Here is a 15,569-nt window from a genome sequence, read left to right on the forward strand (position 1 = left end):
TAAACTGCAGGACTAGGATAAATACTTCATAGATAAGGACAACTTGCCATTCTTACATACCAACCCAGAGATCCATAAAAGCCTCATGGGCATTCAGAAGGCACAGAAAAAGAAACCATAGGGCATGGACAATATCAGACACCTCCTAATCTTGTTATAACAATGTGCAAAGAAAAGCCTTAGCCTTTCCAAAAGGCTTTTTCTTTCTCTTCTGTCTAATGGGCAGATCCCGTAAAGACAGCAGCAGAAAGTTTCAGGAGAGATGAGGAAGAAGGAGGTGTAAGTTACAGCAGAGCTCCCTGTAGAGAGCATATGTGGGCTCTTCCATTGTTAACCACTGTTTCAGTGGCTTTGAATAGTGTTTCTAAATGGAAAACATTTTCCAGATCCTATGAAAACCTATATATAAACTGCTCTGTCAAAAACACAAAGACAGGGAAAAACACAATTGTATTATTAGTACATGCAAAGTTGTCAGTAAATCACTATGCCTGTTTAACTGGATCACAGACAAACAAATTAGGCCTTCCCTAGATGCTGATCTACATTCAGCTCTTAGATCCAATGAACCTTTCTTCTCAGGGGTATGATTTTTTAAATTAAAAATTTCAAATGGGACAGCCTTATTGTTAACACCTTTAAACAGAAATAAAGGAGATTTTCTTAATATAATTTATTTAAATAATTTTACATGAGTGAACTGGTCTAAGGCATAATGATGTTTGAAGAGCTGCATACATCCTGGAGCCTGTACCACTTTATATTGTCATAAAACTAGTACATGTTATACAGCCAAACATATTTTAAACAGTACAAAAGTTCTGATCATGAAACTCCTTCATGAACACCACAACTAAGCTCAAAAGAAGATACTATGTGAATCCAGTTTCCTCGGCCATTGGTGCCCATAGAAAACTGTAATATCAAAATCATTTAAACTAAACAAACCAATAAGCATCATTACAGCAGTACAGAGAAGGGCTGTGGTGATTTTACCTTGCTTGGCAGCTGAACTCCAACACAACTACTCTCTCACTCCCCCTCCTTAGAAGAAGAGGGGAAGAAAAAAGTTTGCTGGAAAGGAAGAAAAAAAAACAACTTATGGGTTGAGATAAGGATAATTTGATTAAAAGGAAGGGGGGGGCGGGGGGGGGGGGGGCCGACAAGCAAAGGCCACGTGGAACCGCAATGAGAGAGAAAAGAAAATACTCTCTACTTCCAATCAATGAGTGATTGATGTTTGGTCACGTCCTGGGAAGCAGGGCTTCAGTATGCATAGCAGCTTTTTGGGAGGGCAGATGTCTCTTCTTCCTTTTTCCACCTTTTATTGCTGAGTGTGACCTCATATGGTATGGAATATCCCTTTGGCTGGTTTAGGTCAGCTGCCCTGGTGATGTCCCCTCCTCACCTCTTGCCCACACCTAGCCTGCTGGCTCTTGGGAGGGTTTGGAGGGAGTCTTGATGCTGTGCCAGTATTTCTCAGCAACAGACAAAACACCGGTGTGATACCAGGGCTGTTCTAGCTACAAGTGCAGAGCGCAGCACTGTATGGGCTGCTGCAGGGAAAGTTAACATCCCAGCCAGACCCAGTACAGGCAGGAAACCAGGAAAGTTAACTCCATCTCAGTACAGGGGCTGATACTGCCAGTGCTGTGTGAGAGTAAGTCCCTTTCTGCTTTCTTTATTGATCACCTCCTTTGGATTTTACTCTGTGTTCACAGTTTGCAATTGCTGGGGGAGGAAAGGAAACAAACAAACAACTTTGTTGTCCATTACAGAGCTATAACATGACCGAAATCAAGGCAAAGCATTATTAATGGATTTCAATTAAGATCAAACAACATAACGTTCACAATCTAAAGCTTTGATTACAAATTGGGAAAGGAAGGAATATAAAGATGAACTAGGTCTCTTCCTAGACTTACTATTGTATTTGTTCCTTGCATCTTCATTATGATCACAGAAGACAGCAAATGTTCCTTCCCGTCATTAAGTGGAAGAAAAAGATGGATTTTCTGTTCTGTTGAAAATACTAATTTTCCAGTATAGGGGAAACTTAGTTACAAGAGATGAGGAAAAGGTGGAGGTGCTTAATGCCTTCTTCGCCTCAGTCTTTAGCGGCAATACCGGTTGTTCTCTGGATACCCAGTACCCTGAACTGGTGGAAGGGGATGGGGAGAGAGATGTGGCCCTCACTATCCATGAAGAAATGGTTGGTGACCTGGTACGGCACTTGGATGTGCACAAGTCGATGGGGCCAGATGGGATCCACCCGAGGGTACTGAGAGAACTGGCAGAGGTGCTGGCCAAGCCGCTTACCATCATTTATCAACAGTCCTGGCTATCGGGGGAGGTCCCAGTTGACTGGCGGCTAGCAAATGTGATGCCCATCTACAAGAAGGGCCGGAGGACTGACCCGGGAAACTACAGGCCTGTCAGTTTGACCTCAGTGCCAGGGAAGCTCATGGAGCAGATTATCTCGAGAGTCTTCACGCAGCACTTGCAGGGCAAGCAGGCGATCAGGCCGAGTCAGCATGGGTTTATGAAGGGCAGGTCCTGCTTGACGAACCTGATCTCCTTCTATGACAAAGTGACGCGCTGGGTGGATGAGGGAAAGGCTGTGGATGTGGTCTACCTTGACTTCAGCAAGGCTTTTGACACCGTTTCCCACAGCATTCTCCTCAAGAAACTGGCTGCTCTTGGCTTGGACTGGCGCACGCTTCGTTGGGTTAGAAACTGGCTGGATAGCCGGGCCCAAAGAGTCGTGGTAAATGGAGTCAAATCCAGTTGGAGGCCAGTCACTAGTGGCGTCCCCCAGGGCTCGGTGCTGGGGCTGGTCCTCTTCAATATCTTCATTGATGATCTGGACGAGGGCATTGAGTGCACCCTCAGTAAGTTTGCAGATGACACCAAGTTAGGTGCGAGTGTCGATCTGCTCGAGGGTAGGAAGGCTCTGCAGGAGGATCTGGATAGGCTAGACCGATGGGCTGAGGTCAACTGCATGAAGTTCAACAAGGCCAAGTGCCGAGTCCTGCACCTGGGGCGCAATAACCCCAAGCAGAGCTACAGGCTGGGAGATGAGTGGTTGGAGAGCTGCCAGGCAGAGAAGGACCTGGGAGTGATGGTTGATAGTCGGCTGAATATAAGCCAGCAATGTGCTCAGGTGGCCAGGAAGGCCAACAGCATCCTGGCCTGTATAAGAAACAGTGTGGCCAGCAGGGCTAGGGAGGTGATTGTCCCCCTGTACTTGGCTCTGGTGAGGCCGCACCTCGAGTACTGTGTTCAGTTTTGGGCCCCTCACTACAAGAAGGACATGGAGGTGCTTGAGCGAGTCCAGAGAAGGGCTACGAAGCTGGTGAGGGGCCTGGAGAACAAGTCTTACGAGGAGCGGCTGAGGGAGCTGGGCTTGTTCAGCCTGGAGAAAAGGAGGCTCAGGGGTGACCTTATCGCTCTCTACAGGTACCTCAAGGGAGGCTGTAGCGAGGTGGGGGTTGGCCTGTTCTCCCACGTGCCTGGTGACAGGACGAGGGGGAATGGGCTAAAGTTGCGCCAGGGGAGTTTTAGGTTGGATATTAGGAAGAACTTCTTTACCGAAAGGGTTGTTAGACATTGGAACGGGCTGCCCAGGGAAGTGGTGGAGTCACCATCCCTGGAGGTCTTTAAAAGACGTTTAGATGTAGAGCTTAGGGATATGGTTTAGTGGGGACTGTTAGTGTTAGGTCAGAGGTTGGACTTGATAATCTTGAGGTCTCTTCCAACCTAGAAATTCTGTGATTCTGTGATTCTGTGATTCTGTGACTGTTAGATTCTGAGTTTATTGCATCAAGACCTCTAATCAAGACCATTAGCTTCGTATGCTAATTATCTTATCAGTCCTTCTGCGTTTGTGTAGTATTCTCTGGTGGTCGCCCGAGTGGTCGTCGGGATGAAGTAAGATGTCTTCCTCAGAGTTGAACTTTTCACCTTGTCTCCCTGCGCATGCTCCCTGAGCCCTTGGTCACAATCTGGGCCATAAGGTTGGTTTGGTCTGGTTCTTCAGAACCCAAGGGGCTCCTTTTATCTCGAGGCCTTGCATGTTTATCTTATCCTTTTTAAACAGCCCTCCTTATCTCTGAGCCCTTGCTCACAGTCTGGACAATAAGGTTAGGTTGATCTGGTTCTTGGAGCCCCAGGGACTCATCTGGTTCTTGGGGCACCAGGGACTCATCTGGACGCCTAAGCGCAGCATAGGCCCAGTACATCGCAAATGTAGCACATACTAAGCAATGAGTGTTGTCTATATATTTATTCTTAATCAGTCACTCTCTAATTTCTAATCCCATGTTTCATTATCATCCTCAATTAAACATGCAGAAGAGATAATGAAGTTACTCCAAGCGGTATGCCTCCCTATTAAAGTTGCCATTATGCACTGTAAAGGACATCAAACGGGATACTGATATTGGAAGAGGAAATAGATTGGCTGATGCAGAAGCCAAAGGGGCAGCAGAACGGTCATCTGAGAGTCAAATTTTGGCACTAGTACCAGGAACAGAAAAACAGGTTTTAACAAAAGCCTTAGAAAATGAAGTAGGATATTCTCAGCTCGATAAGCAATTAATTGAAGATGTAAATGGAAAGTGTTAACTACAGGTTTAACACAAGTAAATGATGGGAGAATCATGATACCATATTATATTAGATGGTAATTGGAGAACATAATAAAGCATGCTGGGGAGCTGAAATATTACAACAGTTTTTAAGTAGAAAGGCACCATTGGCATTCCCATGTCAGAACTGACCCAACAAGTCAGCAAAGTTCTGGGGATTGATTGGCAACTGTATAGGCCACAGGTAAATTTCCAAGTGGAAAAATGAATCATTTGATAAAAATTTGAATCATTTGATCTGATTTGATTAGATTTGATTGCTAAAATCTGTCAAGAAACCAATATGTATTGGTAAAACTAAGCCCCTTTGAGATATTGTGTGGCAGGCCTTACCAAATGCCATACAAAGGAGAAGATCTAACACAAGTAGGAAACCAATATTTGCAACAACATATTATAGTTTTGTGCAAGCAACTAGAACAAATCAATAAGAACATTTTAGGCACTAGACCTTTTATTAGCCTCCCAAGGGGGAGTATGTACTTTAATAAATATTAGTTGCTGTATGTATTTAAATGAGTGTGGGGAAAAAAATGTTTTTGCACAGAGTTACATTGTTTAAAGGGAAGGAACATGGTATTGAGATATGCTTGCAGTGATAAGAAATCATAACAGATGACCTTGTAAAATGCAGACCAGAATCCTTAGAGCAATTAGGCAGAAATCATGGTGTAAGAAACATTACCATCTCAAAGAGTAAAGAAGTCAAAAGAAATTTGACTTATAACAGACCGGCAACTGAAAGCTGTGTATTGCCTGTGAAGCACCGGATAGATTGTGAACCTGGATTACCCAGCTAATGGGGAAACAGGGGAGGGTCCCGGTCGTGGAGAAAAAAAAGTATATAAACTGTGTTATGGAACTAATAGGTGTGCTCCTGCTTGTGGGACGCCCACCACTGCAATTGCGAATAAAATTGCAATTTCACTGAGATCCTCGCCTGAGCCTATGTTATTGGCTACAGAGTGTTTCTGACATGAAGCAGGACAAATTGAGACAGATATCAAAAATATTTAGGAAAAGACCAAGATCTTACATAAGGTAGTTCAAGATGATACCTCGTGGGTTCGAGAATTATGGAACAAACTGACCGTGATATATGGAGTATTAATTCATGTCAAGAAGATGGTTGATGTTAATAAAGAAGGGGGAGATGTGGGAGTGTGGCCATGGGGGTCGACAAGCCCATGGTTGGTGATAACATCAGACTCTTAACGATGAGGCCATCAGGAATGTAAAGAGTTTAGAGGGAACAAAGAAGGGTGATTAAGGAGACGCTTTGCCGTCTCGGGTTGCTTGTTCTCCCGCCGTTAAGGCATGGAAGTTGCTGGGGGTTTTCTGGTTGAAACTGTTAAAATTTGTTATTTAATGTTATATGATAATCATTATTAGTGTGGTTTCAAGGGTTAACGAAACGCGGGAAAAGACGGCCTCGCATGGCTTGGTGTCGATCACGTTTTGTTGCTTTCGGGAACCTTGTGGAGGGCAGAGCATGCGCAGAAGAAGAGGGAGCCGGTCGGGGCCGACCCTGCGGTCTGGACGAGATCCAGGAACCCACAGGGTCTGCGCAGGAACAAAAGGTTGCTAGCGGTGATTGGGGGGAACCGTGAGCCTTCATCCCCACGACCCCCCGACGACCACCACCAGAAGGCACTGCGTAGGCGCAGATGGGAGGAGTTTGTGAAAATACTAATTATAATACGAAGCGGGGATAGGTCATGCATATGTATAGGCGTCCTCGGGTTTCTTATTAATATGCAAAAGCAGTGTTCTATATATTTAGAAAGTTTGACGGTTGTGTGTGCGTCTTGGTGGAGCAGAGACTCCCGGTGCACCCAGCGCTGTTTGCTTGCCTCTATTCGTTTAATAAATTGCAAACTTTAATTGGAATCCTATTTGGGACTCAATCATTTATCACACTGACCTCTTGGTTACCCAACTTTTCTTGGCTTAAGCAATTGTTTATAGGAATATTGATCTTGCTTTTACTAGTATTCTTAACCTGTGTATTGGTACAGTGTGCATTTTGGTGCTGTATGAAAGAATTATGAAACCTGGAAGTGTAACCGAATCAAGCACCAAGTAGAAACTGGTAAGAATTTTATGCAAAAACTTTGAATCAAGGAGTGTTATAAGCAAAATAATTTGCCTAGGATAAAGAAAAGGGGGGACTTAAGAAAGGGAACAAGATAAAGGATGTTGATTCCTAGGTCTTAGCTAGCACAATTGTATGTTAATGACCCAAAGATAAGGGAATAAAAGACTGTATGCATAGATAATGGAACCTGCAAGAACTGTCTTGACTGCTGAAGTCTGACAAAGACAGGAAAGGCCAGAAGATAAGCAGCGAGGAAGACTTCTGGCCTTCAACAAAAGACCACCAGAGTATGCCTGAAGACCACCCAAGGACTCCAGTATGCATACGAATAGAGGCAGCAACCTACATTAATGATTCTTCAGAGACCTGATGAATATACAAGACTTATAAGAAATGAAATTAATATGTATTTGTCCCACTAATATAAGCACACTGCCAGTAACTGTTGGTGTGCAAGTTAAGTGGAGCTATCCCCCTTATGCCCGGCGTGTGTTCGCAGTGCCGAATACCTGCTTTATAACTATTCCGAGGTTATAGAGTCTGATTTCCGCAAGTCACTAGAACAGCACTGGTATCACACCAATGTTTTGTCTATTGCTGAGCAAAGCTAGCACAGAATCAAGGATCCTTCCCCCCTCCCCCCCTCTTCTTCTGAGGAAGGGGAGCGATGCCCAATGAGTCAATTACTCATTGACTACACAAGCTGCCTATTGGGCTGGTGGCATAGATCCACAAGAAGGAGGAAATCCCCTGGTTTTTAAGACCTCAGGGTTCTCTGATTTGGCTGTGTCTGTGCAAAATGCAGCCTGCATACAAGTGATGTATGAGAGGGATGTGTTAAGGAGATCCCCAGTGCTAGCTCTTATTGAGCCAGTAAGGTTAACTCCCCTTATCCGGGAACTCCCAGATAGCCTAAAGACATATGTAGCTAATGCTCAGGACCACATACAAACTGCTTGCACCATGAATGCTGCCACAGCTGCCATGCAACCCCCAGTGGAGCAAGTCCATGTAAACACCTGGACTGCGTTTGTGCAAGAGATAGTGAATTATGGGTGCCACATGGATTGGGTTGGATCAACCACCCCATGGGTTTCACAGGTCCACACTACTAAGCCTAAGCCAGGGTTCAAACCAAAGTTTGATAAGGAACATAATGACCTTTGGCAGAGAGCTTTGACAAACGGAGTACCATGACAGTTACCATATGGTAAATCCACCATTGACCTCTGAGCTCTGCTACAGTTGTTGAGCCAAAGGATAGATTCATCAGGGAGAAGTCAGCTGCCAGGAAATAAATCAATTCCTCTTAGACCCATGCCCTTAGCCCTGCAACAGAATCTAATTAATTTAGCAGACACTCCAACAAAAATCTTGCATCCTTGGGGAGGGCAGTGAGCCACCCTTCCCAGTGGTTGTTAGCTATACAATGGCTCTTTGATAAACACTACAAACTTGTCATTTTTATCCTGATAAGACTGATATCAGTAATTACTAATGAAACAGCAGAGGACTTAAATATAAAGCCCAGTCACCATAAGGTAAAATTTACAGGGATTGATGGAGTCATAATGGAATGCCTTACAGCGAAAAGCAATTCCAAAATATTGGAAGTCAAGCAGGCAAGGCAGAAGGCCGGCTTGGCTGACCAAGGATCTTTTTCTGGAGCTTAGGCACAAAAAGAAAGTATATGACTGCTGGAAGCAGGGTCAGGCAACGTGGAAGGATTACAGGGATGCTGTTTGCATCTGTAGGGAGAAAATTCATGTGGCCAAAGCCCATTTACAGTTGAAGCTGGCCAGGACTGTGGGAGACAATAAAAAGTGCTTTTTAACATACGTGAACAGAAAAAGGAGGAACAGAGAAAACATAGATCCGCTAGTTGATGGGAATGGTCACCTCACAGACAAGGACATAGGCAAAGCAGAGAAGTTTAATACCTTCTTTGCCTCCGTCTTCAACGCTGATGATGGGCTTTGGGACCCCGAGTACCCTGAGCTGGAGGACCTTGATGGTGGAATGATAAACTCCCAGCCACCCCTGAACGTGTGCGGGATTTGCTGCTCCACCTGGATCCATACAAGTTCATGAGTCCGGATGGGATTCATCCCCGGGTGCTCAGAGAGCTGGCTGACATCATCGCGGGACCTCTCTCAATTATTTTCCAACGGTCTTGGGAATCCAGAGAGGTCCCAGTTGAATGGAAGCTGGCAAATGTTGTGCCAATTTTCAAGAAGGGCAAGAAAGAAGACCCTAGCAATTACAGGCCTGTCAGTCTCACGTCAGTGCCTGATAAAATTATGGAAAAGATTATCCTGGGAATTACTAAAGCGCACCTGGGGGACAATGCAGTCATTGGTCCCAGCCAACATGGGTTCATGAGGGGTAGGTCCTGTTTAACAAATTTGATTTCCATTTATGATAAGATCACCTATCTAGCCGACCAAGGGAAACCAGTTGATGTAATCTTTTTGGATTTCAGCAAGGCTTTTGACACAATTTCCCATAGGATCCTACTGGACAAAATGTCTATCATATAGCTAGATAAAAATATCATACAGTGGTTGAACAATTGGCTGACGGGCAGGGCTCAAAGTGTTATGGTAAATGGGACTGCATCAGGCTGGCGGCCAGTCACCAGTGGGGTCCCAAAATGCTCCATTTTAGGGCCAATTCTTTTCAATGCTTTTATAAACAATTTGGATGTAAGACTAGAAGGTGTTTTGAGAAAATTTGCTAATGATACCAAATTGGGTGGAGCTGTTGACTCCATCGAGGGTGGCGAGGCCTTGCAGAGAGATCTGGACAGATTGGAGAGCTAGGCAATCACCAACCACATGAAGTCTAACAAGAGCAAGTGCCAGGTCCTGCACCTGGGAAGGGGCAACCCTGGCTATACATACAGACTGGGAGACAAGACGCTGGAGAGCAGCCCCACAGAGAGGGATCTGGGGCTTTTAGTGGATAGCAAGCTGAATATGAGCCAGCAGTGTGCCCTGGCAGCCAGGAGGGCCAACCGTATCCATCAAGCAAGCATTACTAGTCGGTCAAGGGAAGTGATTGTCCTGCTCTACTCTGTGCTGGTGCCCCCTCACCTCGAGTACTGCATGCAGTTTTGGGCACCACAGTACAAAAAGGATGTGAAACTATTGGAGAGTGTCCAGAGAAGGGCTACTAAGATGGTGAAAGGTCTAGAGGGGAAGACATGAGGAGGAGCGGCTGAGGTCACTGAGCCTGTTCAGCCTGGAAAAGAGGAGGCTGACGGGAGACCTCATCATGGTCTACAGCTTCCTCACAAGGGGGAATGGAGAGGCAGGTGCCGATCTATTCTCTTTAATCACCAGTGATAGGACCCGAGGGAATGGTGTCAAGCTGTGACAGGGGAGGTTTACGCTGGATATCAGGAAGAGGTTCTTCACCGAGAGGGTTGTCACGCACTAGAACAGGCTCCCCAGGGAAGTAGTCACAACACCAAGCCTGTCGGGGTTTAAGAAGCGTTTGGACTGTGCTCTTAGTCATATGGTCTGAATTTTTGGGTAGACCTGTGTGGTGCCAGGAGTTGGACTCAGTGATCCCTTCCAACTCAGGATATTCTATGATTCTATGAAAAAATCACCTTGTGGTATCCAGGTGAAAAAAAAATTGACCCACACTGAAGTATTGGTTGGTGCTGCTAATACCAGTATTTTAGGGTTTGATTTGTTGTATGGCAGAACAATGGGTCAGTCTGGAGTTTTGTACAATAAGGTGATGGGGAAATAGCATGGTTTGAAAAGGATGAGCCTAAATTATAAATTTATTAGAGATGTCTATATCTCTATCTGCATCAAAAATTACCAATGTAAGGCAATACCCTCTGCCAGCAGCTGCGCATTTAGGCATTGATGGGGTAGTAACAGATTTCGAGAAAAAAAGCATCATTACTCTCATTCCCCTTACAATTCTCCTGTCTGGCCACTGAAAAAGACAAATGACCATGGCACCTTACAATTGATTATAGGTGACTGAATGCTAATACTGCCCCTTTAACTTCAGCCGTACCAAATATTACAGAGATGGTAACAAATTCAGGGAGCATCACACCCATGGATGGCAACTTTGGATGTTAAGAATATGCTTTTCATGATGCAGCTGTAATGGAAGAAACTCTGCCTTGGAATAGAAGTATTATCTATGTTTAATTGAGCATCTCTACAATTGGGTATCATTTACGCAGTACAGGACAAAAAAAATTGCTTAACATTTACCTAGGACACATTACCATATATGGATAAAAGGGTACTTCATCAAAAAAGACCACCAAGGACCCCCAAAGAAAGGAAGGCATGCACAGAAGTGCCTGAAAAGGAACCAAGAAGAATGGTGCAACACAATTATGCAACATATGTAGAGTAGCATGAATATGTATTAGATGGATAGAATATGCATGATTACAGTGTATAAATGTATTACGCTGGCATTGGGTGTGCTTGATTTTTGGAGAATCCACCGAGCACCCAGGCCTGAATAAAAGTAATATCTCTCCTGAGTGTGTGAATTGTTTTATTGCACACCGAGTAAAATAATCCACTTTTTCAGACAAGTTTTTGATGACCCAGATGGGACTGCCGTAAGGCCTTGCTTGGATCAACTTACTGGCTGCCAATGAGGAGACACTGCTCCCTGGACTCCAGTGTGTACTGAGCTTTTCAATGGGGACTCTGCAAGTATTCTCCCTGAGCTACAGTGGGTAAGTGACATAGTGGTGCAACGCTTGCAGGAGATATTGCTTATCTTGGTTAATCGGTAATCGTACGCACTTGACAGTGACAACTGGAATCTACGATATTCAGGTAAAGCATGCTCTGGTATATTTCGTTTAATCTGTAATCATATGCGCTCAACAGTTATGACTGGAGTATATGGTATCTGGATATATGCATAGGTATATTTTGGGAATAAGTATTCTGATGATATGAGATTTTGGTTAAAAAGATTATTTTTGTGTAAAGATATGGGCAAAAGGATCTACAATAACCCCTTGCTCCCCTTTTGGTTGTGTTTTAAAACATTGGAACAAGTTTGGAGGGGATCCCCTGATGAAAAGAAAAATGATTGAATATTGTAATAATTTGTGGCTGATGTACAAATTGGACAGCGAAGAAAAAATGGCCTGAAAATGGGACTTTGAATTATAATACTATTTTGCAGCTGATGTTTTGTCGAAGAGGTGCCTTATGTGGATGTATTCTTTACTTTGAGGAATGATCATGAGACTCGAAATAAATGTAGATTATTGACTTCAGATTCTAATGTAATGATGATGGTGGATGATATGAAGAAGCCTTCGCAGTGTTGCTCCGCTTGTAACACAGGAAAGATATTTAAAGCTAGAGAATGAAGAGGAGGGTATCCAGATGCTAGTAGCTCCAGGGGGGGAAGTGTTATGAGTGGAATGGAGGGTGGAGATCAAGGCAGCAAAACCTTTAGCCCAGTGGCAGGAAGAACTCAAGCACAACAGCATCCTGTGATCCAAGCCCCCCTTCACCAGGCAGTGGGCCCAGACGGATCACCAGTATATGTAAAAGTACCATTTACAACATCAGACATAATGAACTTGAGGAAATCTGCTGAGTCCTATCGAGATAATCCTGATAAGATGCTTTGATCCTTTAGGATGATTGTTGAAAATCATAACCCAGATTGGCAGGGTATTCAAGTATTGTTGAATAATTTATTCACTCCAGAAGAAAACAGAATGGTTATGGAAAAGGCAAGGGAAGAGAATGAGAGGCAGAATGATAGAGATGGTCCCGGTCAATTTATGCCAACCCAGGAATCCAACTGGAACCCGAATATGAGTGCAGGGAGATTAATGATTAAGCAATGTCAACAGCTAATCTTGCATGGAATTAAGAACAGAATATCTTGAGCAAAGAACCTTACCAAGTTATACCAAGTGGTAAGTGGTAAAATGGAGGATCTGTCTGATTTCTCTGAAAGATTGTGTGAGGTGACTAGAAAATGGACAGATCTGGATCCAGAGGATGAGGCTAATAGAATGACCTTTACTACTCTATTTGTGAGGCAATCAGCACCTGATATTAGAAGAAAGTTGCAGAAGGTAGATGGGTTGTCAGGAATTACCATATATGAAGTGAATGAGATTGCATAGAAATTATATAATAGGGAGGAGGCCGAAAAAAAGGAAAATGAAAAGGAAAAATTGAGGGTCAGAAAACAAAATGCAGCAATATTGGCAGCCACTTTTGCAAGGGCTCAAGCTCCATCTAGGGACTGGGATTTGAAGGAAAAACCAGGACGGGGGAGAGGTAGAATAGGGAAAAGACTAGATGTGAGGACTTCCTTGGCAAAAGATCAGGCTGCCTATTGTAAGGAGAAGGGACATTGGAAAAATGAATGTCCAAAAAGGCAGTCCAATTGGGTTCCCATTCCAACTACAACCCCAGTACCTGGAGAAATGACTGGAGTAGTGAAAGGGGACTCAGACTGATGGGGACAGAGGGTTGAGGAAATGACATCCACAGCTGACCCCCTGGTTGACAATAAGCTAGGGAACGATGTAGTTAAATTTCTAGTTGATACAGGAACAAGTTATTCCATGTTAAATAGCTATAAAGGACTTATGAGTAAATATGCAACCAGAATTGGTGCAACGGGAAGCTAGGAGGTAAGACCTTTTTTCCAACCCATTATATGAAGAACTGGCAACAAAATGTTTGTGCATGAATTTCAATACATGCCCCTACCATACCATACCCCTAATGGGAAGGGACCTGTTGAGACAGGCAGGTGGAAATGATGGTCTGGTTGTGGTGAAAAGTGCCTTTTTCAATCACAGATTTAAATAACTGGAAAATAGCTGCCAGAAGCTACAGGGATGACCCGGATAGGGTGGCTAGTGCTTTTGAAACAATGAAATTTGGAGGAAGCTACTTAAGCTGCAGGGGGCAGATGATAGAGATTTCACAAAATTGTTGGATACGGCTTGGGTGGTTTATAGAAATAGGGAACAGCAGAAAGAGAAATGGATTGCTAGATTGATTGCTATACTAGAAGGAACTTATGGTTCTCGAAGAGGACCTGGAGGTGGATTTAGAAGAGGTTATGGGGGAAAAGGACGTGGTAAAGGAATGCCAAAGCCCCTGATAGGAGAAACTCAGCATGCCTACTGTTAAAAGGAAGGGCACTGGAAATAAGAGTGCCCATCACTACAGGGGCCCAAGGGATCGAATATTCCCATAGTAGCTGTAGAGGCTAGATAGTGAAAGGGATCAGAGGAAACTTCCCCAGCAGAACCTCTGGTTAAAATTAAGCTGGGGGGAGACAAAACTGAAATAGAGTGTCTGGTTGATACAGGGGCTACTTATTTGGTTTTAAACACAAAAGAATATGAATTAGGGTATGATACTGTAAGAAATACCAGTGCAACAGGAAAATCAGAAACAAGGCCCTTCTTTAAACCCTTACAGTTTAAAATTGGAAAACAATAGGTAACGCATCAGTTTTCATATCTGCCAGGTGCACCAAAGCCATTAATAGGTAGCAATTTATTGGAAAGGTAGAAGCTGAAATAAAATGAAAAAATGGTGAGGTAGAGGTGTTGCCTGATTCTAAATTTGTCCAAGCTTCAATATTGTTATTACAGGAGACTGAACAAGGGGAAGGAAAAATCTCAGTTGATGTTGAGGATGCAGTGGTTCCTATTGCTTGGGCGGGAGAAATACCAGGAAGATCAAAGAGGGCTGAACCCATAAGGATAGATCTTAAGCCAGGATCAGCACTGGTAACATTGAAACGGTATCACTTAAAATTAGAAGCTAAACTTGGGTTAGTCCCTAATATACAGAAGTTTTTAGAATACAGGATGTTGAGAGAGTGTGAATCAAAGTATAACACTCAAATTTTACCCATTAAGAAAGCTGATAGGAAATCATAGGTTAGTCCAAAGTCTGAGAGCAGTGAATCAAATTATCCATGATATCCACCCTGTGATAGTAAATCCATAAACATTATTAACTGCTCTCACTGAAGAACCGGGATGGTTTACAGTTTTAGATTTAAAAGATGCCTTTCTCTGCATCCCACTTGATTCTGAGTCAGGAATTGTTTGCCTTTGAATGGGAGAACCCCGAGATGGGAAGGAAAACTCAGTGCAATTGGACAGTGTTACCACAAGGATTTTTTTTTTTTTAAAAAGTCAGACGATCTTTGGAGATCAGCTAGCAAGATAATTAGAATTATGGAGACAAGACAACAAAAAGGGAATAATACTACAATATATTGACGATATACTGCTAGCTGGCAACTTTCGGGAAGAATGTCTGGAACTGACAACAGTCTATTAAATTTCCTTGGACTCAGTGGGTATACAGTGTCGAAGGAGGAGGCTCAAATTGCACAAGAAATTATAGCATATTTAGGTTTTGAAATCTTAAAGGGACAGAGACAGTTAAGTACTCAAAGGAAGGAAGCTATTTACCAGCTCCCAGAACCTCGAACTGTTCATAAATTAAGAACTTTCCTGGGAATGGTGCTGCATGTGGATTCCTAATTACTGTGAAATGTGTTTATTTGATTCGTGTCAGTATGGAACAATGCTAGGGCTGCATGATGAAATATAAGCTCCTATTTAAGAAAAACAGAGTGATTAGTGTACATAGTTCTTGTATCATGCAAAGGAACAATCCAGCAATTTGTGTAAATAGAGGGTTTGAAGCGCAAACATTGAGACTCTAGTCTGGGAGATAAGAGGACCAAGGAGTTTTTTTTTAAGAAACTGCAGACTTTTGCATGGGACGCTGCACAAGCCTCTGATAACC

General features: G+C 43.5%; 1 protein-coding gene across 2 annotated transcripts in view; it reads right to left on the reverse strand.

The window, feature by feature from the left end:
• Positions 1–10,955: 10,955 nt before the first annotated feature.
• LOC118155644 (polycomb group RING finger protein 3-like) overlaps positions 10,956–15,569 on the reverse strand; it is a 60,538-nt gene continuing 55,924 nt past the window's right edge. For both annotated transcript variants that reach the window (XM_035309031.1, XM_035309030.1), the window contains exon 8: positions 10,956–11,086. In XM_035309031.1, coding sequence (XP_035164922.1) covers positions 10,991–11,086 — 96 coding nt within the window. In that variant the 3' untranslated portion in view covers positions 10,956–10,990. The remainder of the gene's footprint in view (positions 11,087–15,569) is intronic.

The sequence above is a fragment of the Oxyura jamaicensis genome, chromosome W, assembly GCF_011077185.1.
Source record: "Oxyura jamaicensis isolate SHBP4307 breed ruddy duck chromosome W, BPBGC_Ojam_1.0, whole genome shotgun sequence".
In the NCBI taxonomy this organism is placed as follows: domain Eukaryota; kingdom Metazoa; phylum Chordata; class Aves; order Anseriformes; family Anatidae; genus Oxyura; species Oxyura jamaicensis.